This window comes from Ictidomys tridecemlineatus, chromosome 11 (genome assembly GCF_052094955.1).
Source record: "Ictidomys tridecemlineatus isolate mIctTri1 chromosome 11, mIctTri1.hap1, whole genome shotgun sequence".
NCBI lineage: Eukaryota > Metazoa > Chordata > Mammalia > Rodentia > Sciuridae > Ictidomys > Ictidomys tridecemlineatus.
The window spans coordinates 100,472,875-100,498,355 of NC_135487.1; the positions used below are offsets into that span (position 1 = coordinate 100,472,875).

Consider the following 25,481-nt stretch of genomic DNA (forward strand, 5'->3'; position numbering starts at 1 on the left):
CACAGGGAAGGGCATAAATCATCAATGCCTGGAGGTTAGAGTACAGATTAGGCCTAAATGTCCAACTTAACTCTATATGCAGAAGTCGGATAGAAAAAAACCTGTTTTGGCATTCTGTTGCCTGTTTCATAAATGGTTTTCTTCACTCCACTTTACACCTTCAGACATAATTTACTTAGGACTATTTTTAGGACCATTTAACTTGCTAAATCCTACTGTTTATACACCAGATATTAAAATTTTCTAATATGAAGTAATTCCAAAGGAATCAGGAACTAAATCTCTTGGTTACTGACACAGCCATCTAATTAAAAAACTATTTCCAGTTCTCTAATCTTATCATATACAAAATTTAAAAAAATTATTTTTACCATTAGTATCATTTCATTCTTAGTACTTTTTAACATGTTAGTAGTTCTCTGATCATCTTCAGTATCTACACCTCATTTTCTTAATTAATATTGATTAAAACACTTTAATAAGGGCTTGTTTGATTATAATCAATTTCCTGAACCTGCAGTTTGTATTTCTGTTAATTCTTATATTGGTTTAGGAAACATTGGTTCTATAATGTAGTGGTACCATATCTTCTGGAGATCAAGGGAGTGCATCTCAGAATATCATTATTCCTGGTGATTAGCTCTGGCAGATATGAACTTATCTCAACTGAGAATGTTCTTATTCTCCCTCATAACTGCAATAAAGACAAATTTTTTCAACATCTGTCCTACCATAAATCCTGCTTTTTATATTTTGATCTTTTTTTAGTAATAATTTCTTTCAGGATAAAAATATTAAAAGTATAACATTAATTTGCTTTGTTCCTAAACATTTATAGACTCCAAAAATCTTTCGTATCTTTTATTGCAAAATAGCCAACGAGGAAGGATCTAAATTTCACATACTAAAAAATAAGGGCTCAAGGATTCACCCAAGGGTTAAATTCAAGCCCAATTTTATCAATTAAAAAAATGGAAGTGAATAAAAAAGTTTCTGAGGGAAATGTAAAAATTCTTAACAGTTGTTATCTCCTACTTTAAAATTTTTCTAACATGCATATGTACTTCTACAGTTGCTTCTTTCTACTTTTATGAATTTTCTAATATGTATATGTATTCCCTTTAAAGAAAAATATTCAAGAACAAGTTGACTTCAGTTTCCAGGTGTTTTTCATTATACTACTCTATGTCACTGACAGCCTAAAGTCAAAGATAGTTTTCAGGTGCCTGAGAAAGTATCTTTTACTATTAGAGTACTTGATAAAATCTCATAGGTGGCAAAGTGGGGTTTTGTTATCTAAAATATACATCTCCAACTCCCCTACCTGCCTTTTACCGGCCACCTACTCCTGTTTAGCTATTTTCTGTCTTCCCATGGCTGTCCAAAGACCTCACACTGTCATTTCCTCAGAGATATGGTCTCCAGTGGATCTCTACCTTTCCAGATCCTTTTCAGTGAAAACATTCACAGGCTGAGCCACTTCTACATGAAGTGTTAAGAGGAAATCAGTGCAGTTACTTAGACTTATGCAAGTTCAACTCTCATCATATTTAAATTTAGTTATGTATGTTCCTAACTGTGCGGTTTCCTGACTATTCTGAGTTGCCATGTCTCTCACCTAGCCCCCATTGCCCATCAAATTAACACTCCACTTCTGCAACATTACCTGTGTTCTATCCTAATTTCCTATGGCAATTTCTTATGAGAACTGAGGCTTACTATTTACTATCAGCTTTGCCTGGTTTGCATAAAAAAGAAGAAAAAAAACCCAGATGAATCTAAACTATTCACACTCCAATATAAAAAGTTCAATTCAGTTTGCAAAGATAGGCATGAGAACCATAATCTCACCTGCGTCAGACCAAAGAACCTCATCTATTCTCCTCAGATGGTAGATCAGTTCTTTCAAAAATCTGGATGAGGTTAAAAACTTTATCTATACAAGAGCTATAATTCCTAAAAAAAAAAAGAAAAATAGGAATTAGTTTAGTGATGCTGAGAACTAAACAATAGAAATTGGGAATGTTAGAATACACAGAAATGGAAAATATAACTTAAGAATTTATCTACCATGAAAAACTCAAAGGAAATGCAAGAGAGGGAACTAGAAATGAATATGGAATAGAAAACATGAAAATATCAAGGGGATTCCTCCTCCTGGAACAGCTTTTTTTTTGGTTTAAATTTTATCCTTCATTCAAAATCCAGCATATTGTCTTTTCAAAAACCAAACCCAAGACCAACAACCAACAACAAACTTCTCCAATACCATGAGCAAAAGGCATAGTACATCATCTTGACATTCTTATCCATGCCCTTCTGAGGAAAACATGAAGCAAACCTACCAAATAAGAATTAAATTGTGGGTTAAATTAAGAAGGGGGATGATCACTGAGCAATTGTTGAAGGTGGATCCACTCTTCAAAGACAGGTTGACTTAATGCCTAGAAATGGTGAAGCATTTGATTCACGTACATTTTACATGGAGAACTCTAGAATTAGAGGAGGATAACTTCACTTTATGACAGATCATAAGCTTTTATACAAAGAGCCTATGTTTTTTTTCTCAAGTAAAAACATATTTTAATTAGCAACCTTGATTATTGGTGACCAAATAATAGCACCAAGTCTGGGGAATAGGTAGTCATCCCTTGATTGGTTTTTCCTTGGAATTATAACTTAGAGTCCACACTGTTTTTTTCCACTCAGGGAATAAGAAGGACAAAATAACAGAAGGGGAAAAAAAGGAACTTAGGGCACCAAATGTAGTTGTGTTCTGGATGGACAGAAATATTTTTGTTTCAAAATATGTCATCAGAAGTAGTTGGTGAGAAATCCAACACTTTAGAATACTTGAGAAATAGAACTGGAAGGAGAAAGGGTATCCATTCTAGAAATAACTAGAGATTTCATGACCAAAAAAAACACTGTTTTCAATGAGGATTTGGGAAATGAGAAACCAGAGAACATACCGCTATCTTCCACATTGACAATTTTGGTTTTGAAGATGCTTTGTAGTCTACAAGACTCCAAACTCAGAACCTCAGACCAAAGAAGTTTTCCGTCAGAGAATTTCAGGATTGTTTGCCTCATGTTAGCAATTTATCATGCTAATTACCAGAGTAGAAGAGAAATTGCCAGGTCATACAATTTTCCAATAAATATACCTTTTCCAGAACACCTTCATTGACCATATTTAATAAAGAGTCTTAACCTTTTATTTCACAGTCCTGTGGTCTTTCCTCTGATTCTGTTATGGCCATCCTTCCTCATGTTAACACTTAGAAAGAGCTACCGCTGATCAACTGGAAGACCTTCCCACACACGCTCATAACCTGACCAGTAAAGGCAAGAAGGCAGTGGCTCACTGTGCAGAACACATAGTCAATACTTAACAGTCATTTAAAAAATATGGGGCTCTGTTAGAACGGCTATCGTCACAAAGACAAACAAGGAACAAATGCAGATGAGGACGTGGAGAAAAGGGAACCCTTACTCAGTGTTGGTTGGAATGTAAAATTAGTACAATCTCTGTGCAGAACTGTAAACTACTAAAAAGGATCTACCATATGATCCAGCTATCCCCTTCTGGGTAAAAATCTAAAGGAAATGAAATCAGCATATTAAAGAGATACCTGAGCACTCATGTTTATTGCCGCACTATTTACTAAAGCTAAGGTGTAGAATCAGTCTAGATGTTCATCAGTGGATGAATAAATGAAGAAAATTTGATTTATATACACAGTGGACTACAAGTCAACCATAAAGAAGAATGAAATTTTGTCATTTTCAAGAAAATGGATTGAACTAGAGGGTGTTAATTGAAATAAGTCTGACACAGAAAGATAAACACTGCATACTTGCTTTCGTATGTAGGTTCTAAAAAATTTGATTTGAATGTAGAATAGAGGTTGTTAGAGACTAGAAAGGGTGAAGTGGAGTGACAGAGTTGGATAAGTGATAACACAACATAGTTAGATAGCAGTAATAAGCTCTAGTGTTCTACAGCTCAATGGGGTAACTATATTTCACAATAACCTATTATATATTTCATAAATAACCAGAAGAGAGGAGTTTGATGTCTCCAAACACAAAGTGATGATAAGGAGATAAAAATGTTAATAACCATTATTTGATCAGTCCCTATTTTATATAGGTATCGAACTATTATTCCATCATACCTCATAAATAAGTACACTTATCTTGTGTTAATCTAAATTAAAAACATAACATTGAAGGAGATGGAAATGTTAATAACCCAGGTCTGATCATTAGACAACATTTAGAGGTGTTGAATTATCACATTGCAACTCATTAATTTGTATAACTGAAATGAAAACTCATTAAAATCTGTACTGTTATTTTTTTCTGGTATAGTTTAGAATAATTTTACAACCAATACCTGTATGAAAATGGTTGATCCTTTATAGATGTAGCCTCTACCAATGGGAAGCTGTCATAATATCTTCCATGAGTAAGTTTGGGCATTATATATTTATAGATAATGTTAAAATTGACTTTAAAAATCCATATATATGCCAAGCTTGGTGGTGCATGCCTGTAATTCTAGTGGCTCTAGAGGCTGAGAAGGATCGCAAGTTCAAAGGCAGCCTCAGTAACTTAGTTGAGGCCCTAAGAACTTAGTCAGACCCTGTCTCAAAATAAAAAATAAAAGGGGCTTGGGATGTGGCTGAATGGTTAAGTGCCCTTGGGTTCAATATCAGCACCCATTCCCTGCCCCCAAATCACTCTGTGTGCTGTTAACAAGAGACATACCTAAAGACAAAGTTAGACAAAGTTGAAACAAATAATATATCAAAAAGAAAATTAGCATAGCTATATTCATAGCAGGCAATAAATAATTAAAATCAAAAACCACTAGGAGAAGAGAGTATACTACACGATAAAAAGTTCTATTTCCCAGGAACATTCTAAACTCATATGTAATTCATATAAAAATCTCAAAACATATGAAGAAAACTTGCTCAAAGGCGACATTTTTACATCATGGATGGAATACAACATAACAGAAAACTTTAATACATTTCTTACGCCATTTGTAAGTCAAACAGACAAAAATAGTAATGTTATGAAGTAGAATAATCATGGACAAAATTAATGACTGAACAGCAATCAAGATATAATTGAAATACACAGAACTCATATACTCAACAATGAGAGAATACACAGTTTTCTCAAACACACAAGGAACAATTACAAAATCTGACAGAGTAAAAGAACAAAGTAAGTCCAACATATTCAACGAATCAGGTTCAGGTAGACCTCAGTCTCTGACTAATATATTAACAAGCCAAAGGTTTATAAAAGGGACATGTAACTTTAATTCCTATATATTTGAAGTGTTTTTATGTGTGTGTGAGAGAGAGAGAAAGTGTGTGTGTGTGTGTGTGTGAGAGAGAGAGAGAGAGAAAGAGAGAGAGAAAGAGAGAGAGAGAGAGAGAGAGAGAGAGAGAGAGAGAGAGAGAGAGAGAGAGAGAGAGAAAGTGTGTCCTGGGGATTAAACCAAGGGTTTCACACATGTGAGGCAAGCACTCAATCTCTAAGGTACATCCACAGCCCTTTTGACACAGGGTCTTGCTCAATTGCCTACACTGGCCTTGAAGTTGTGGTCCTTTGGCATCATCTTCCTGAGTCACTGGGATTACAAGCCTGTGTTACCATGCCCAGCCCAAAGGGACATTTTAGAATTTCTTAAATAATTTGTTTCAATGAAGTATTTGTGATTATTTTAAAATACTTTGACCTTGTGGGGTATAAAACTTATATTTACTTCAATGGAAAATGCACATATGTGAAAATAGGAAACCAAAAAAAATTAAATATCCAACTTTCCAAGATGAGGAGCTAGAAAAAGAACAAAATAAGTTAAAAGGAAGAGACAGATTAGAGTAAAATTTAAACCACTGGGGGAAAAACTAGTGAAATAGAGAAGCCCAACAGAGTCAGAAGTTGGGTTTTTGAAAAGACTAATTACTAGGCAATTCTCTGGTTAACTTGATCAATGAAAATAAAATTTTATACCCCTACAAGATAGATAGAGAGAGAGAGAGAGAGAGAGAGAGAGAGAGAGAGAGAGAGAGAGAGAGAGAGAGAGAGAGAGAGAGAATCAAGAAAGGAATACATATCTACTTGATAAAGCAGAGTTTTTTTTAAAAAGGGGGCTATAATAATTTTTATGCCAATGAATTTTAAAATTTAGAAGAGAGAGAAATTTTTATAAACAGTAAAATATCTCAAAATTTATTCAAGAAAAAGAATAGTAAGCCTAAAATAATCTTATAAATTTGAGAAACTGAATAATTAGAATATTTCCCCAAGTTCTGATAGTTGTGCTAAATCAAGTAGTTCCATCAAACTTTGAAGAAATTCTAGTTTTATGCAAACTAGTCCTGATGAAGAAAAGGGAATATACTCCTAATTTATTATCTGAGATCCCATAACCTTCATACCCAAACCAGTAAAAAGCAGTATAAGAGCCAGATTCAGTGGTTCATGTCTGTAATTATGTTTGTACATAATTATGGGACTTGTTACTACTTATTCATACATGCACACAATGTAACAATATAATTTGGCTAATATCAGTCCCCAGCTCTTCTCCCTTTCTTCCCTGTCCATAGCATCCACAAGTCAATGAGTTCCCTTTCTTAATACTGTTGATTAGTCTGCCCAACTTATCCCTTACTTACAGTAATTTTTTTTTTGCTTAAGAGACCTATTGTCCACTCCTATGATTGGGTGTGTTCTTGTTTTTTCCTTTCACTTAGTGTGGTTCTTCAGTTCCATACATATCTAATTGATTTGGCATATGCCAGAATATCTCTTTTAAAGTTTCTGTACTTTGTAATGTCTAATACAGGGAAAGAGGCCCAATTATTTGTGGATTTCTCTTTTTTTTTTTTTTTGTAAACTGTATACCACTGGGAAATTTATAAGACCACAAGTTTTGAGGTGGCTCTGGAGCAGTAAAGACTTTGGAGATTGTGGAGGACAGATTAACTTGCACGTGAAGTGAACTCAGGCTTCGATGGTTTTCCACATAACAAACATATAATATTACTATGCAATTGTATAATAACTATTCCATGATGTGAAATTTCTTCTGCTTTCATTTTATTTGTCCAGCCTTAACTTCCCAAGGACAAAGGACAACAACAGATGCAAAGAGTAAAGGAATGACTTTTATTTGTCCTTCTAATTCCACTGACAATGCTTTTGTGTCCTACTTTGTGCCTTCATTAAGCTCTTCTCTTGAACCTAACTTGAGTGTGGCATTTCTGATCCTGGAAAGGGCCCTGATTGATACAAGGATTCAAAATCCAAAGTCAATCAATCGACTTGATTTTTTTTTTGCCTAAAAATCTCATTATGAGCTTCTGTACAGCAACATGCACATCCTTAATTACACAATATATTATTGTATAAAAATTAAGTATGTATAAATATACTTTTATTACTTAAATTATACTAAAAATTTAGCACATTTGGGGGTTTTTTGGAGTTGATTATAGTTTTTTCTGAGTTAATATTTTCCTATTTTTGGAGATTGTGGTGTGAAATTATCAATATTTACAACAAAGTAGCAAAAATTCCCATGTTTGTTTCTCTCTTTAACTCTAATAGCATTTTATGAGTTTTTACATCCTTTGATTGCATTGGACAAAAAAAAGAAAAAAGTTTCTCTAGGGAAAAACTCCCTGAACCATGAGCTATTGTGTTTTTGCAGTATCACTGGGTCACTGCCTCTTTTGGTATATAAAATAGATTTATATCTTCCCATGGCAGGATAATATATAACCCTTTATGTTAGACAGAAGAGGAAAAATCTTAGACCCAGAAGATGCTGTTCTTTTTATACAGGTAAAATGAATGTATGGAAACAAATTTAACAATAGGAAGTGAAGCTTTACTTTGAGACATGATTCTGTTGTAGGAATTTCTGTGAACACCAGTCAGATCCTGGTGAGTCTAAAGCTAAGTCTTGTCCAGGAAAGGAAACTGAATAGCACAGGAGAATAGTTGTGAAACAAGCCATGGACATATTGGAAAAGGCTAACTGAAGTTGCACTAGAACTGAACCACATTGTACCTAGGGAAATGAAAAAGATTAGGAAAAGTTACAGAGTTTTTAAAGATATTTAATATTTTGGATTCTGCGTAGGTTTTAATTAATCCTTCTGTTATAAGTCATGATTACCTCAATGATCTCATCCTTTACTATTTGATAAATATGCAAAAAATAGCACATGATGACACATGAAAACTAAAACAAACAACAATTCCCCCCCAAACCGAAAAACAAAGGTAATTTTTTCTTTACATTGATTTTTAAAAAGAGATGGGAATAAACTGATTATCTTTTGTAGCTAGAAGCAAATTCACTAGGAACTTTTCAAGTTTGCCCTGTGGAAAAGACTCTCAGAGACACCTGAATAGATATAAAATTTGACATGAAGAAAAAGACACAAAGCTGAATAAGTATTTTCCAATGCAACATAATTTTGAAATGTGATGTTGAAAGTTTGAAAACAAAAGTAACAGGCTAATTTTTCTTGGTTGCTTTTGTGGTTTAGAATTAGTTTTTGTATCAAAAAAAATTTTTTTTTGGTTCTAGGGATTGAACACAGAGGTGCTTAATCACTGAGCCACATCTTCAGTCCTTTCTAATATTTCTATTTACATTCAGGATCTTGCTCAGTTGCTTAGAGCCTTGCTAAATTGCTGAGGTTGGCTTTGAACTCACAATCCTCCTGCCTCAGCCTCTTGAGGTGCTGAGATTATAGGCATGTGTCATGGAGCCTGGCTTTTGTATCAATTTTATCTCTGAACTATAAGAAGAATGGAAAATTTTAAAGAGTATTGACAGATAGGAATTTTTCTCTTTTATGAGAGTGAGAAAGAAAATCAATGAGTAAAAGGTATTGTTTGTTTTCTTGCAAACTGAAAGCTCTAGGGTGACTTTGTTTATTCATGTATATAGCACTCATTTGGAAAGGATACAGAGTTACAAATATTTTCCACATTAATAAACAAAAATAGTTCTTAAATCGAAGGGGGTAGATTTTACTTGACTTTAAAGATGATTCTGTGGCAATTTTAAGAGGAAAAACATAGACATTTGAACTGAGGAAAACAATGAATTTGCAGTATTTCTAGATGGTGGAAGAAATATACATGAATGAAGCACCTTGTTTAAATCTGAGAGATGTATTTCAGTCCCATTATCTTGATAACTCTATATTTAAAACCATAATACTCATTTTTCCCCCTTTATCTTTAAGGATTAGATGTCTGGGAATCTGTTTTGGAGAATTACTAAATTCTAAATAGTTCAGGGAAAGGGATTAATTACAACACAGGGTAAAGAGGTCTTGTCTTTTGCATTATGGATATATAATTAGTTAAATGTGAATGCAATTAATACATTTTAGAAAAATTATTTCAAAGTTTAGTCAATCTATAAGAGAAGATAATTGTAGCTTATTTTCTTTAGGTGTTTCCCCTCAGTCTTTTAATGACTTCTTTGTGAATAAATGCTATGTCCTTGGATCTCCATCTAGAAACCTTTGCATGACTTTTTCTCTGGATTGAGATTTGGATCCTGACCCTGTGTCAAGTGACTTTTAAACTGTAAAGACTCTAACTTTGTGAGTTTTTAATATTCCCTAATATTTGGATGGATAAAGTTTAATTCATTTGGCACATTCAAATTCCATAGTTATGTCTCACTTTGTTTTAAATGTATTTTAAAAAAAATTCTTGGTTCTTAGTTAATAGGATCAGAGATCCAAAGATAAGTAAACTTACAGCTGATGAAGAAACTCTTCTAAGAACCATAGTACTTAAAAAAATCCTGGATTTATAGTACTGCAATTTGTTTATAATCATACAATTTCTGAAGAATATATCCAAAAAGCAGCGTAGATCATATCTTAGAAACTGACTTAAAGTGAGCTTTTTCTTTCGTGTTTTCAGAATTATACACATAATTTCTAATTTTCAAAGTCCTTCTTGAATTTTCTTTTTAATCTTTTTTATTTCTTATTTTTATGTAATTCTTGCTCATTTTTATAATGCTTTATTTTTTATTTTTCTCTGTCACTTCAGAATTCTGCATGGTCTTGTTGCCTATCTTCTTTGATTATATAATTAGATATATTTTCTTGTGTTTTTAAAGAAATCAAATACATATCTTTCTGTCTTTCAGCAAATATTTATTTGTCCCTATTGTGTACCTGTTGTGATTCTAAGTTTTGGGAAACATTTTAGAGAAGACAGATGCAGTCTTTAACTTTGTGGGAATTGTAGCCTAGTTAAGAAGGAGAACTTAACAATGGATTACATTTGTAGTCAGAACTAAAAATAAATACCATGTTCTTTGAGAGAAAAATTAATTTACATTTAAGAGTTTATGGTTGGTCACTAAAAGAATGAATGTTATAATCTATTACTAAGAGAATAAGACAGTTAATATTTAGATATGGTATTTTAATGCTATCTGCTTATCGATATCATTTCTTTTTTATTTGTTCATTTATTCCATGCATAAAACCCTATAAGGGGCAAATGAAAGAAAAGAAAGTAATGTTAATATTTACTGAAAACTACATGGAATACCTACATACTGAATGTATGAGTATGATCTTTAATTATTTCTTCCCTACAATAAAAAGTCAATATTTTTAATTTGTTCAACAGCTAAATAAACTGCAGCTCAAAACTTTAATACCCTGCCTAATAGTAACTTGTCAGTGGCTGAATCATGAAATAAATCTTGTTTTTCAGAATCCAAGGTCAATATTCTGTCTACTATGTTATGCTGTTTCTCTAAATAAAATCAAAATTACAATATAATGTGGTAAGTACTTTCATAGAGGTTTAAACAAAATTCTGTCTACTATACCATAGTGTCCCTAATAGGGTGAAGTTTTCAGATCCTGCGCTAAGTACACCCAGGCAATGACTGTCAGATTATCTTAGATTTTCCCCCAGTGCTTCATACTTTAGTAGAAAGCAAAATCAGACATTTGTTCTTCAGTGTAATCAAATTGCTAGAAAAGCTTCTAAACACTTATTTACCATCTCTATATCTAGGGTGGTGCAAACTGGTAATGGACAGTTCATGGACCTGCACCTCTCTGTGGACCACTTTTTCATGGCCTCAGAGAATCTAAACATGAATAGGTCATTATCCCTTTGAGAAGTTTACTGGTGAGCTAGTCTTGTAAGCAGTCCACTAACTTAAAAGGATGTAAAACAAATGCTAATAATATAAAAAGCAAGACCTTCTAGCTATGGTAGATATTTAATAAGATTTGAAGATAGTGGTTTCCAGAGGTGGGAAATAGGAAGGAAGGGCTTATTTGTAAGAATAATCCTGTGGTCTTGGTGGGTATACTTGCTGAGAAAACGAGAGTAGTCTCATGTGACTGAATGAGGCTATGTGTTTTGATGGAAAAATTAAAAGAATTTGGCTTGAATCACAGCTTCCTCTATCTCATAAGGAACATAACTACAACCACTCTGGGAGAAAGCAGAAAGATATTAAATTCAGAGTCAACACTGCATGGAACTCTGTATGGCAACCACCAACTTCTCTGTGTGATCAAAATTTAAAAATCTATAGGCACAATAGTGATTTTTTCCCCTTCTAGTTTCATTTAGATGTAAAAAAAAATGACAAATTTTTAATTTTTACTTTTTATTGGTTATTTTTAATTATACATGACAGTAGAATTCATTTTTATATAATTGTACAAGCATAGAATATATCTTATTCTAATTAGGACCCTCTTCTTGTGTGTATGTACACATGGTGGAATTCACTCTGGTGTATTCATATAGGTACATAGAAAAATTATTTTGGATTCATTCCACTGCCTTTCTTTTTACCTCCCTTCTTTTCATCCCCCATTGTCCAATCTACTGAATAATATCTATTCTTCTTCTCTTTCCCCTCATTGTGGATTAGTTTCCACATAACCTAAAAAAAAACATTTTAGGACTGGCTTATTTCACTTAGCAGGATAGTTTGTAGATCCATTCATATACTGGCAAATGACATAAAGGTATTCTTCTTAATGGCTGAATAATACTCCATTGTGGATGTATGCCACATTTCCTTTATCCATTCATCTGTTGAAGGGCCCCTAGGTTGGCTTACAGCTTAGCTATTGTGAATTGAGTGTTATAAACATTGATGTGGCTGGATCACTGTAGTATGCTCATTTTAACTCCTTTGGATGTATGCCACGAGTGAGATAGCTGGGTCAAATGGTGGTACCATTCCAAGTTCTTCAAGGAAACTCTATACTGCTTTCCAGAGTGGTGCACCAATTTACAGTCCCACCAGCAATGTATGAATGTGCATTTTACCCACATCCTTGCCAACCCCAAATGACAAATGTTATGTATATTTATGGTGTACTGTGTGCTGTTTTGATATACATATGCAGTGAAATTATTGATTCAAACTAACACATTTACCACCTCATATACTTACTTGTGGTGACAACATTCAAGATCTACTCTCTTAGGGATTTTAAAGGACACAGTACCATATTATTATTAACCATAGTCACCATACTACACAATAGATATTCAGAAATCAACCATCCTAACTGAATATTTCTACCTTTTGATCAGTATCTTCCCATTTCCTCTCCTCAGCCCACCTATGACTTATTTTCCACATACAAAATGAGATCTTTCAGTATTTGCCTTTCTATGTGTCTTTAATTTCACTTGGCACAATAACCTCCAGATTCATTCATATTGTCACAAACACAGATTTCCATTTTTTTAATAAGGCTGAAGAATATTCCAGTGTGTGCGTGTGTATATGCACGGGTGTGAGGTCCACTCAACTGTCAGTGGACAGTCAGGTTGTTTCCATACATTGGATGTTGCTAATATTGCTGCAGTGACTATGGGAAGATATTTTGGGGGATATAATGATGTCATTTCATTTGGATATTTATGTAGAAATGATATTGTGGATTATGTAATAGTTCTATTTTTAATTTTTCTTATTCATTTCTTTCATTATGGTGTAATACTTCTCTGATAATTATTGATGTTGAATACTTGTTGGTCTTTAGTTTTTTTTTTTAATTTCAAGAAGGGAAAAGGATTTATTAGACCATTTCCAGGACAGGGACACAAAGCAGTGGCTGGGTCCAGTGTTCTTATACTTGGGGTGGGGGGAATGGCAGTAATGAAGATGTGCCTATCTTCTCTTCTGATAAAAACCGCTTTGTGCTCACAGAAACCATCTCCTCCTTTTGCAAGAAGGCACAGGGCTCTGGATGTAATCCTATGAGGGTGGGGATGGCTTTTCTTACTCTACATCAGTCTGTTCTCAAGGAACCAAACTCGGGCATTAAGGGAGCAGGGGGCGGGGTCTACTCCCATTCCTTGACACTTCAAGGGGATTTTATCTTTATAAACAAGACAAATCAAGCCAGCATTGATTTAGGGGAACAAAAATAAAAAATAAAAACCTGGAGAGGCAGGGAATGGAACTGGTCGGCATCCAGGAGAGAGAAGTAGAAAGAGCCAGTACCCACGGTGTGCCAGACCGCAAAAAGAGCATCTGCAACTGTGGAAGCCCTTTTCTTCCTGCTCCCTGGCTGGCAGCCAGATGGCAGAGGAGACACCGTAGTGACTTTAAGAGGAGCCTTGGAACCTGTCTGGCCACCAGTGTAGGGAGTGCTGTAGATGTGCCCCAATCAACCTCACACCTTCACCTTCACCCACGATAAAGAGGCTTTTAACTCTCCTATCCAAAGTCCTCTGAGAGTCTCTTCACTTTCGGGAGGTCATCTGCATTCATGTCCCACATGCAAACCACAGGGTCTAAGAGTTTTTCACCTGAGACATCCATTCAAGTCATCTCTAAGGCCCGTGAGCCCCCTGGAAAGCATGGAGTCAGGAGGTCATCAACCACAGTGCTAGAATTGGTGTGGGAAGGATCACAAACCTTTTTTGAGGTGTGTTGCTGACTGCATTTTTCTGACAGGCTGCCTAAAGGGGCCCTCACAATGATGCTGATGTCTGCACCTGCGTAGCATTCTGTCTTCCGGGCCAGCTTGTGGATGCTCCTATCTGTGAGGTTGGGGGAAGTGCTCCCACTAGATGAAACCAAAGCATTTGGGCCTGGGCAGCTTCTTCTGGCAGTGGGATATAAATGCACTTGTCAAACCTCCTTCTAAGACCAGAATCCAGCACCCCAGAGGTATTTGTGACACCAAGAACCAGTGTCCCAGTATTGTTATTCACCACCCTCTGCACCTGGACCAAGAACTCTCTTTCGATCCTTTGGGTGGTCTTGCTCTCCTTATCATTCGGGGACCCACAGAGGGAATCCACCTCATGGATGAAGACAATGGGGCTTGTGCTGGCTGTCCAGCTGGGACAGATTCTCAACCAGCTTCTCACTCTCCCCCAAACACTTAGAAATCAAATCCAAGGAGGGCACAGAGAAGGTAGAGTTGTTGGCCCCTGTTGCCACAGCCTTGGCCACATAGGATTTCCCTGTGCCAGGGGATCCAAAGAGCAGTATCGCCCACCAAGGGGTACAGCTGCCTTTGAACAGGTGTGGGAATTTAATTGGCAAAATGACAGCTTCCTTGAGAGCCTGCTTGGCCCCCTCCCGCTCATCAATATCATGGCATCCTAGGTTGGGCTTCTGCATCACAACCGCAGCCCTCAGCTCTTCTTGCCATTACTTTTTCTCTTGGTTCTCCCCTTCACTGTCACCGTCACTGCCCTTGCCCTCACTCTGATTTCTTGGACTGGCTTCTTCACACTCAGCTCGAATGCTCTTCTTGGCCTTGTCCCTGTGGGCCTCAGACTTGATAGTGTGGAGGAAGCCTGTGCAGCATGCTGGAGATTTGGAAGTGATTCCTGGTGTAATTGGCTTTATTCTCTTCTGTGGCTTTTGTCACCAGATCAATGGCTTTCTCCTGGGTCTGCCTCACACTCTGTGACTCTGCTTGCAACCTTGGCCAGACCCCTGTAACCAAGGTGCTGGGATCCAGCGCAGGGAGCCTGACAGGACACACTGTGTGTGAGGAGGGCAGTCTCTCTGCCGGAGACTAGTCTGAGGGCCAACAACGAGCCTTGTCTTTCAGGTTGGTTTTCATGCTAAAGTAAAAGAAGGTTTTCATGATTTTGACCTCTCTCCTCCTGGTCTATTAATAGAGTTGTCATAATTTGCATTTTCTCCTGTTGTTCTCCTTCAGGCAGCACCTCCTACAAAGTCCATGGATGGAGCAAATCACTCTGTGGTGTCGGAGTTCATGTTCCTGGGACTCACCAACTCCTGGGGTATCCAACTACTCCTCTTTGTTTTCTCCTCCATGTTTTATGTGGCAAGCATCATGGGAAACTCCATTATTGTGTTCACGGTGGCTTCTGAGCCTCACTTACATTCTCCCATGTACTTTCTGTTGGCCAACCTCTCCTTCATTGACCTGGGTGTGTCTTCTGTTACTTCCCCAAAGATGATTTATGACCTCTTCAGGAAGCACAAAGTCATCTCCTTTAGAGGCTGCATCACCCAGATCTTCTTCATCCATCTCATTGGTGGTGTGGAGATGGTGCTGCTCATAGCCATGGCCTTTGACAGATATGTGGCCATATGTAAGCCTCTGCACTACCTGACCATCATGAGCCCAAGGATGTGCATCTTCTTTTTAGTGGCTGCCTGGGTGGTTGGCCTTATGCACTCACTGGTTCAATTGGCTTTTGTAGTAAAGTTGCCCTTCTGTGGCCCTAATGTGTTGGACAGCTTTTACTGTGACCTCCCTCAGTTCATCAGACTTGCCTGCACAGACACCTACCGACTGGAATTCTTGGTCACAGCCATCAGTGGTTTCATCTCTGTGGGCTCCTTCTTCACACTGATCACTTCCTATGTGGTCATCATTCTCACTGTTCAGAAACACTCTTCTGCTGGGTCCTCCAAGGCTCTGTCCACACTGTCAGCTCACATCACTGTGGTGGTCTTGTTCTTTGGCCCTTTGATATTCATCTATGTACAGCCATCTCCCTCCACACACCTGGATAAGTTCCTGGCCTTGTTTGATGCACTTGTCACACCTTTTCTGAATCCTGTCATCTACACACTAAGAAATCAAGAAATGAAGGTGGCAATGAAGAAAGTATGCAGACAGCTAGTGAGTTATGGGAAGATCTCTTAAGTGACTGCATTGTGAACACTGTGCAACAACAAAGTGTTTTTGTTGAACAAAGCAAGCTCATTTTTTATGATAAGATTCAGAGAAAAGTCTTTCTTTCTTTGCCTACTCTGATATCTACAGTAATATTGAAACCACTCCGTCTTCTAGTTAGAATGGAGAAAAATCACTTATGAAAACAGAGAAAGAATTACATGTAAATTACTTATGAAAGATTATAATAATTATAATAATCCTGAACCTCAATTCCAAAGGAATAATATTTATTACTATTTAATAATAATACAATAATATAAATGATCTTTTTTTTAGGAAGAATCTCTCCTAAATACAGAAATTTCTGGTAGCACTCCACGGGGGGATAAGGGATATTGAACTGGATCTTCTTTCTCTCTCCTATCACTTGCAAACACTCTTCGCCATTTGGGGACTCTGCTAGTCTGTGCAAGGAGGTCAGAATCTTGAGAGCACACATAGAAGAGTCTGTTAAATAAATGTTTTGGAGTTGAAAAGCAAAAACTGTGTGAGCTATCAAATGATATGTTTGCAATATTGTGTCTGACCAGGGGGTACATTATGTAGGAAATGAAATATAATAATGAGGTCACAACACATGGAACTTATTCATCTACCCACATGCCCCTTCACTTAAAAGCAACCGACTTCATAGATTAGTGGAATCTATGAAGATTAGTCTGCTAACTTAGTCTGCTAAGTTTCAGTGACAATACTACTTGGGGCTCAACACTTTGAGATGATGAGTAGTTTCTTTGGATTCGGGAAAAGCCTATAATAAGCTACAGAAGCAAGCTGTTATTCTCTACTTGTATGGATCCTATGGGGGACATCCTTTTCTGCAGTTTTAGCTTACTTATGATTGTAGAACCCCTTCCTACCCAGAGCCCTGTTACCCTACAGATGCTAAGAGCTCTTTTCCTTTGCTAGCCCTGGATTCCTTTTCCATGTCTTATTGGTTCTAATAACTCTGCCCAAACTCCTGTATATAATCCCTTCAATAAGTTCTCTTCAGTTGGCCATTTGAGTGTTGTGTCACACTTAAAGAAAATAGGGTGAATAAACAAGATGATCCTGAAAGCCCCTTTTCTTTTCTCAAAAATCTAGCCAAGTTAAGGAAACACTGAGAACAAACCTGGGCTGCAATGTCCAGACGCATATTACTTTAAAGGAATGTCTTTCTATCATGCACACTTGGACTAGGGCAAACTAACTTTATCTGTGGAAAATTGCTTATTATTATTTGCATGCACATCACAACATGGCCCCTTGGGATGCTGTGCATACAAGCAAATTAAGCAAGTTAATGATGTCACTGCTCCTGCAGCCTAACATATAGATCCCCTCTTAGTTGTGACCGCGGTAGAACTGAGAGTACTGTGCAAAGGTTATGTGTCACTCATTCGGCCAGCCACCACTGGACAAAATGCCATGGGGGAGAGAGGGCACTGCTTGGCAAAGCACTGCTGTGGACGGAGGTGCTACTCGTTCACCTGTCACCACTGGACCTTCCCTGTAGGCACTTCTCTAATGAAGCCTTATGTCTCACATGCAATCTCTAAGCACTCTACTTCCCCCCCACCTTTCCCTGGCACAACTGGCTGTGGGCATGGCAATTGTGACATCTCTTCTTCTATGGGCCTTGATTAATTCTTGGCAGTAATCTATAAAACAGTGAAAAGAAACTAGAGTCATCTGTGTCTGTAATGTTAAGTACACATAAATGTAAAGCTAAGAAAGGTCTGGAAAAATGTGACCATCTGTTGTTATCCCCAGAGATTAAGGAAGGGGACCTGGATTAGGGGTCATTGTCAAAGGGTCTTTGGTTTTATTTGTGATGTTCTAATTTTAAAAATGAAATTAGACTCATATATTCTCTATTCAATTAAAATAATTTAAAAATGAAAAGTAGTGACCTTTGCTGCTCTCAAGTCATTCTGTGATACTTTAAACTGGATTTTGAGTTTTCTTAACTCAAATGGGTTAGATATATTCTCTTTTTTTCCAGCTAAAATGAAGCTTGATTACACTGTTTGAATTTACTGTGCTTTAGACTACTCTGGGATTAAGAGGCATGTACTTCTGAGCTGCCAGATCACAGGCCTGAATCACAAAGCATTTTCTCATTGTTTTCCTAGGCATGTGGAAAGGGGTTTGTGGGCCATAGACATGAGTGGCTTTGGAGAGACACTGAAGGGAATCAGGGACTCTTTCTGCTTTGCTGCCAGGGGAAGTCTTTCTTAGGAAGCAGTTTCGACATAGGCAGTGTTAAGAATTCAGTCATTTGCTTATACTTCAACCTATTTTATAGTGTCTTCTCTCTAAAATTTATAATTCTATCATGATTTGTTCCTGTTTTAATCACTTGTTATGATTTTATTTTAAAATTCCATTTTTAAGTCTGGATTGATTTTATTCTTCATATTTTAGTTTTGCTCAACTGAACAAATATTTGTAGAGTGCCTAACATATGGTAGAAAATGCACAAGGCAGTGGAGAGAGAAAGAGAGAAAGAGGAGGAAGAGAGAGGGGGGGATATGAATTAGGCAGGGTAGAGAGAAACAGTTTCAATGTGATGAAGTTGGTACAGTTAAAAAGGTATAGTATGGGACTGCAAAGAGAAGCATAGAGCAGAACAGCAGCTTTCAATGAGAATTGTTCATGAGGCATTACCTCTGGCACTTTCAAAAAATATTGACAGTCTTGGCCCACCTCTCAGTTTGATTCAAATAGTCTGGATCGGGTGTGTTATTTTGTAACAACTCTCCTCCCCACTCTTCACCTCCACTTACTGTCCTGTTAGTTCTAAACCACTTAGTTTCTCTGACATATTGAACTTGCCATACTTCATTCTGCAAGCTTGGAATTCATCTTTCCACCCTCATTCCTGTCTCCAGCTCTCCAGTCTCCACTCAGGTGTTACTTCCCCTGAGAGGTCTACCCACTTCCTCACAGACAGATTTAAGGATTCTTGCTTCTGTGTTTCTACCTACTGTGTGGATGATGTCTTCAGTGGAACTATTACCCAGGATGGGTTAAGGTGCTTTGCTTGTGGGGCTTCAAGCTCTTTGGGAAGGGACTTACATATGGGTAGAAGAATGAGCTGAATGAAAAAACTCCATGCTTTTAAGAGAGTTTCAATCTCGTGGACTTTAAAAAAAAATGGCTGTTGTTATTTTGGAGATTGTACATTGTAGCTGAAGTTTAAGGTTAAATCCCCATGAATTTGATTAGCTGTGTTCATATTTCACAATCTGCCTCATTTAGGCAATAAAACAGCAAATGAGAATTGGAAGATATAATTGCCAAAAGTAATAATTTTTCTTTCTCTTTTTTGCAGTAGTGGGGATTGAACCCAGGGGCCACTTTACCACTGAGCTACATTCCCAGCCATTTTTTGAGATTGGGTCACACTAAATAGCTAAGGCTAGCCTCAATTTTGTGATCCTCTTGCCTCTGCCTCCAGATTTGCTAGGATTATAGGCATGCTCTGCTGTTCCCACAAGGTGATACTTTAAAATACCCAGTTTCTGTTTGTGTTCTATCGTTTAAATAAAACTTGTTCTCTAAAAAAAAAGAAGAATACAACAGACACTAGTATGGCAGTATGTATAAACATGTCTGTATAACCAGTGTGATCCTACAAGCTGAGGTAAAAATAAGAATTCACACCCCATTTGATTCAAATGTATGATATATGATATACATTGTAATGTCAATATCATTGTAATGTTTTGAGCAACCAATAAAAAATAAAATAAAATACCCAGTTTCAGTTTTGTTTCCTCTCCAGTGACTCATTACAAAGTTTTTCTTCTGGTTATTTTTCCTAAACCAATTGGTTTCTGCAGAATTACTTGGCTATTCTCCAATACTGGTAATTACTCATCTTCTTGATTATTTTAGTTTTTTATATAATAGCAGTCACCTAAGCTGAAAACTCAGGTACTCAGGGAGCCTGATTACCTGAAGATGCTGTGGTCTGGGAACAGGTAGGCACAAAGACGGAAAGTGAAAATAACAACAACAAAAAAAATGGACTTAATATATTCAATTCAGTTACAGAAAAATAGCCTAGTAGTGGAATCTCCTTTTGCAGATGTCAAATAACTTTTTGGTTATGGTCAGGTTAGTAATAATGTCAGGAAAAAGGAACCGATTATACTAGGGAGTACATACCGTAGAAAAAGTAAATAACTGACTTTGACTTTTACCCTGTACTAAAAATGTGTCTTGGTTTCAAGGGTGATATCAAGGCTATAGGGAAACTTGAGGTCAGCAAATGTGACATCTTCAGCATAAACAGGGCATCTGGGACTTCCAGAAATGCTTTAGTAAAGAATTTACTTATTTTACATCATTAACCATTTCAACAAGTTAATGAAGGAAAATTAATAACCTACAGAAGTTCAAAGTTAGGACTACTTGCTTTGTTTTATTTCCGTCTTTTCAGAAAAGTTGAAAAGGGAGAAGTTCACTACAGTTTAGTACCTTTACTGGAACTAAAACGAAATGATACACACAGAATTTAGAGAAGGATTGACTGGTAAGCTGTTTTATTTTCAGACACCTCATCCCGCCACCACCTACCTTTCCTGAATGCCTATTTACAGATCCAAAGGATTATTTTCAACTGTGACATAGAAAAATTGTTATAATGGTGTTATTGGGCGGGGTGGGTGGGTGGGTAATCATTCTGCTATGACCTTTGTCTGTTGGGAACTTAGATGTTTTTATTCTTCCCTCTAATTTTGGTCACCCTGATGTAAGGTAAATGTAAATGAACTTCAGGAAAAATAATAAATTCAGGTACATGGAAATTAGACTTCAGAGGCAAAGTGAAAGGAAGGCTAGCAGAATTGGTTACTTGATTCAAGTACAGTAAAGATTTATTGAGACAGTCCCTGATAATATTTTTATTTTGATTGTTAATGAAGCAAGTGAACAAGGTTTAAAACAAAGAACCAGAAAGTCCAGCTGGGAGCAAGGAAGAAGATTTGGACTATCAGAAATATAAAAAGCATAGGAATGGCAAAAAAAAAAGGAGAGATGTTGAGTTTTCAAGTAGTATGGCTGAAATAATTTGGATATGCCTCTGATATGAACCAGATTGGAAATTTGTTTTCATACATTTCATTCCTGGTAGGGTACTCATTTTCTCCATATTCTATAAATATGAGCTTTAAAATGGATAAGAATCTCCTCTGGGAGGCTGACCAAATCCATGTAAATTTATAAAACAAAGGATGGTATTGTTATAGTTAAAACTTCATAAACTGACTTCCAGACCACTCATGTATAATTGAATCAAGCCTTTATTGAAGCACACCAGTGGCAGATGACCAGAGCATAAAACTGTTCCCCTGATCAGCACCGAACAATTGCAAGGGCAGACCTTATAAGCCTGAAAACTGCAAAAGGGATGTTCGGGGGTCTAGCCAATGCAAGCAAGCCAGGTTACAGAAGCGAGAGAGTGCAGTCAAGCGGAGGGAAGCCTAACTAATCATAGTTAGCCCAGTCACCCCAGTTACAGAAACAGAGCCCTGTTACCCTAGTTACAGAAACAATACCCCATTAGGTAGTCCCGTATTCTTAAAGGTTTCTATAGCAAAAGGAAAAGAACATTTTGCCCCAGTCATGACCCTTCTACTTGGCAAGGTTGTTTTACAGGATGAAGTCATAAAACAAAAATGAAGTCACATTTGCTTCTACTATAACAGTATTTAGAGAGCAAATATTAAATAATTATAGTTTGTAACTTCAATGGCCTTTAGTTAAGAAGAGAGATGGGAAGAAAATAAGTCAAGGAAAGCAAAGCGTGTTTACCTCAGTTTCCCCCCTTTTATGGAGGGTGAGGTGCTGGGGTGGAAGCCAGGGCCTTGTGCATGTTCAGTGGTCTACCACTGAGCCACAACCCCAGGTTCCTTCTTAAAGCTTCAAACATCTCCTTATTCCAGAATCCTCATTAGATTTGTAACTGAATGTGCATTTATCAGTACTATGCATGTTTTATTGTAGGTTTGGGGATTTTTGTTTATTTTCAGGTGAAAATTCTCCAGTGAAATGCAGTGTTTCATTGTCTCCAAAAGTCCAGTTTCCTATGTATCATCTCAATATATCCAGGATATACTTACTTTTAACTGCCACTACCTCTGCCACCACATTCTGAGTAACATCATCTCTTGTATCATTGCTTGCTCAAGATAAAAAAATTTGTTTTTAGCCTATCTTCCTGTTGCTATCTTTGAGACTTTGAAGTGTATTCACAATGTAGCAGTCAGACTAATCCCTTAATGTGAAGTGGACTTTTTTCATTTCTCTGTTCAAAATCTGGTTGTTGGGTAATTCTTCAGAGTAATAACAAAAGCCCATGTGACGACCTATAACGACCTATATGGCCTGTGTTCCCCTGGCTTCTCAACCCTATCCACACTCCTTCCTCACACACTCTGGCCCAGCCTCTTTAATCTCCTTACGGTTCTTTGAACATGGCACGTGAGCTCCATCTCAGGGTTTTTGCTATTGTTGTCTCTGTCTAAAGTGCTCTTTCCCCACACACCTTCATGTCTTTTTAATTCAGTGTAATACATTAATAGAAACTATTTCATTCCAATCATTTGTGAACTCAAAATATCTTTTTTGATCACTTGATATTTGCAAGACACTGTATGGGAAACTATGGAAATAAAAACTTGAAGGGATGATGATTTTATTATTGATCAGTTTATTTATCATATGGGAAGAACAAATACATGACCAACAAGTAACGTAAGTAAATTTGGGTACATAAGAGGGTCATGAGGAAGGTGTGGCAGAGGAGTTGCCATTCAATTTGAGTGTGAAAGAATGAGTGACATCTTCAAAGGTCTAAATGAGAGAAATATAATTTCTGGTTTGAGCAACAAAATCGGTCACAGAAACCTACAAATCTCTGTCATGTAATAGTCTTTGTCTGGAATACAAAATTGGCTATTACTCCTCCAGCAAGAGAATGGTTAGCATTGATCATACCATCACAGCAAGTTAATGTCAAAGCTCTATGTGGTTCTATCAGGTGCCACAGGTGTACCAGTCCACTGAACTGCTCACATTCCTGGTGTTAGCAAGCCCTGACAAAGCACATTTACTGACATATGTAACAACAGTAATTAGTGGTCAAGAGAATATTAGATTTTTGTGAAATGCTCAGGTAATATTTCACTTCAATAATTTATACACTTTTCCATAGAGGAAAATAATATAATACTAATAATTTGAATATTCTCATTTTTTCCCTTTAGGAAACATGAAAGTAAATCTACCAAATGAGCCAGTGAATAGACCAAACCACTCTCTAGTGTCTGAATTTGTGTTCCTGGTACTCTCCAATTCCTGGGAGATCCAAATTTTTCTTTTTTTCTTTTCCTGTCTCTTCTATATGTCCAGTTTGAAAGGGAACCTCCTCATAGTTTTCACCATGACATCTGACCTTTACTTGCATTCTCCCGTGTACTTTTTGCTGGCCAACCTCTCTGTCATTGATCTGATATTTTGCTCTATTGCAGCACCCAAGATGATCTGTGATATCTTCAGAAAGCATAAAGTCATCTTCTTTGGGGGCTGTATAGCTCAGATCTTCTTTAGCCATGCTGTTTTGGGCACTGAGATGGTGCTGCTCATATCCATGGCCTTTGACAGATACGTAGCCATATGCAAGCCTCTGCACTACTGGATCATCATGAGTCCATGACTGTGCATTTTTATTTTAGTGGGTCCCTGGACCACTGGTCTCATTGACTCATCAACCCAGTTGGCTTTTGTTGTTAACTCGCTCTTCTGCGGTCTCAATGTACTCAACAGCTTTTACTGTGACATACCTCGGCTCATCAAACTTGCCTGCACAGACACCCATAAACTGGAGTCCATGGTCACTGCTATCAGTGGGTTCATTTCCTTGGGGACATTCTTCCTGCTCATCCACTCTTACATCTTCCTCCTGGCTACTCTTCAGAAACACTCCTCAGGAGGTTCATCCAAGGCTCTTTCCACTCTGTCAGCTCATAGTAGTGTGGTGGTTTTATTCTTTGGTCCACTGATCTTTTTCTATGTGTGCCCCTCTCCTTCAACACCTGTGGACAATTTGATGCAGTTTTGACTCTGTTTATAAATCTAGTCATTTATACATTCAGGAACAGAGACATTAAGATAGCAATGAGGAGAGTGTTCAGCCTGCTCCTGGGTGTTAGAAAAGCCACTTAAATGGCTTGGTTGAAATAAAATTTCCAAGTGACTCTTGAAAGTTTATAAAAGGGAATCTTCTTGAAAAAGAGTCTTTCTTCTAGGCATTATTGTAGTGTTCCCAAGCATTCATCAACTATCTGGTGGGAATGGAAGTATGGGTACCATTCCTCTTGAAGAAAAAGATGGATTTTATATACAGCATAGAAAACAAAGATTATATTAAATATCAAGGATTATATTTAATCCCTAAAGAACTGGGTCGATAATAGCTTTCACATATATTAATGGTATAAATGAGTTTGTTTCTCAGGACATCTGAAGTACTGTTTTCTATTGTCCTGCCATATAATTGGTGTACTTGTTAACACCAGGCTTTATTATCTCTGTATCCGAAATCTCCATTTCACTTGTTTTGCTCTGTTGTCTTTTAGTCATGAGCAAATTGTAGCCATCATTTTTAGGATTTGTGATGACTTACACATTCTAATCCACAAATCTTGCTCCCACCCTTTGTTCTATATATTGAAGAGTGTGATCTATTTTTTTCTTTACTCCAATAGATCAGGTATTGGCAAATGCTCTGCAAAGTATTAGATTGTTAGTTGTTTTTACTTTGTGGTCTACCTAACCTGTTTCACTCACTCAATTTTGTTGTTGTAATGTGCAAATATACACACACAACTTAAAATTAATGGCTGAAGTCCAATAAAACTCTTCAGAAAAACATCAACAGGCCAGATTCAACCCAAATGTTATGGTCTACCAACTCCTGAAGTAGATTGTGCCCAACATGTAGGTTTAATCATTCTCTAAGATATGACAGTCTTGATTTCAGCAAGAGTCTAAAATGAAAGGCAGTGTTTTATCACACAAAATTAGCAGTTAAAATACAGAGTTTTTGGTCATTATAATATCAAATAAACTTGTGTTAACTAAATTAACCTTTCTGAAATTCAAGTCTTTAAATGTGGCAATAGAACTCACAGTTTTATGGTGATAATGAATTCAGACAGTTTTTGAAAA

The 25,481-nt window shown here is 36.8% G+C and overlaps 1 protein-coding gene and 2 pseudogenes across 1 annotated transcript; 2 read left to right on the plus strand and 1 right to left on the minus strand.

Annotated features, from left to right (window-relative positions):
- Positions 1 to 13,801: 13,801 nt before the first annotated feature.
- LOC101977361 (vacuolar protein sorting-associated protein 4A pseudogene) lies at positions 13,802 to 15,289 on the minus strand (annotated as a pseudogene).
- LOC101974540 (olfactory receptor 4F21) lies at positions 15,288 to 16,226 on the plus strand. The gene has a single exon (XM_005342067.2). The coding sequence runs from the start codon at positions 15,288 to 15,290 to the stop codon at positions 16,224 to 16,226; it is 939 nt and encodes a 312-aa protein (XP_005342124.2).
- Positions 16,227 to 23,523: 7,297 nt separating this feature from the next.
- LOC101977081 (olfactory receptor 4F15-like) lies at positions 23,524 to 24,476 on the plus strand (annotated as a pseudogene).
- The last annotated feature ends 1,005 nt before the right edge of the window (positions 24,477 to 25,481 follow it).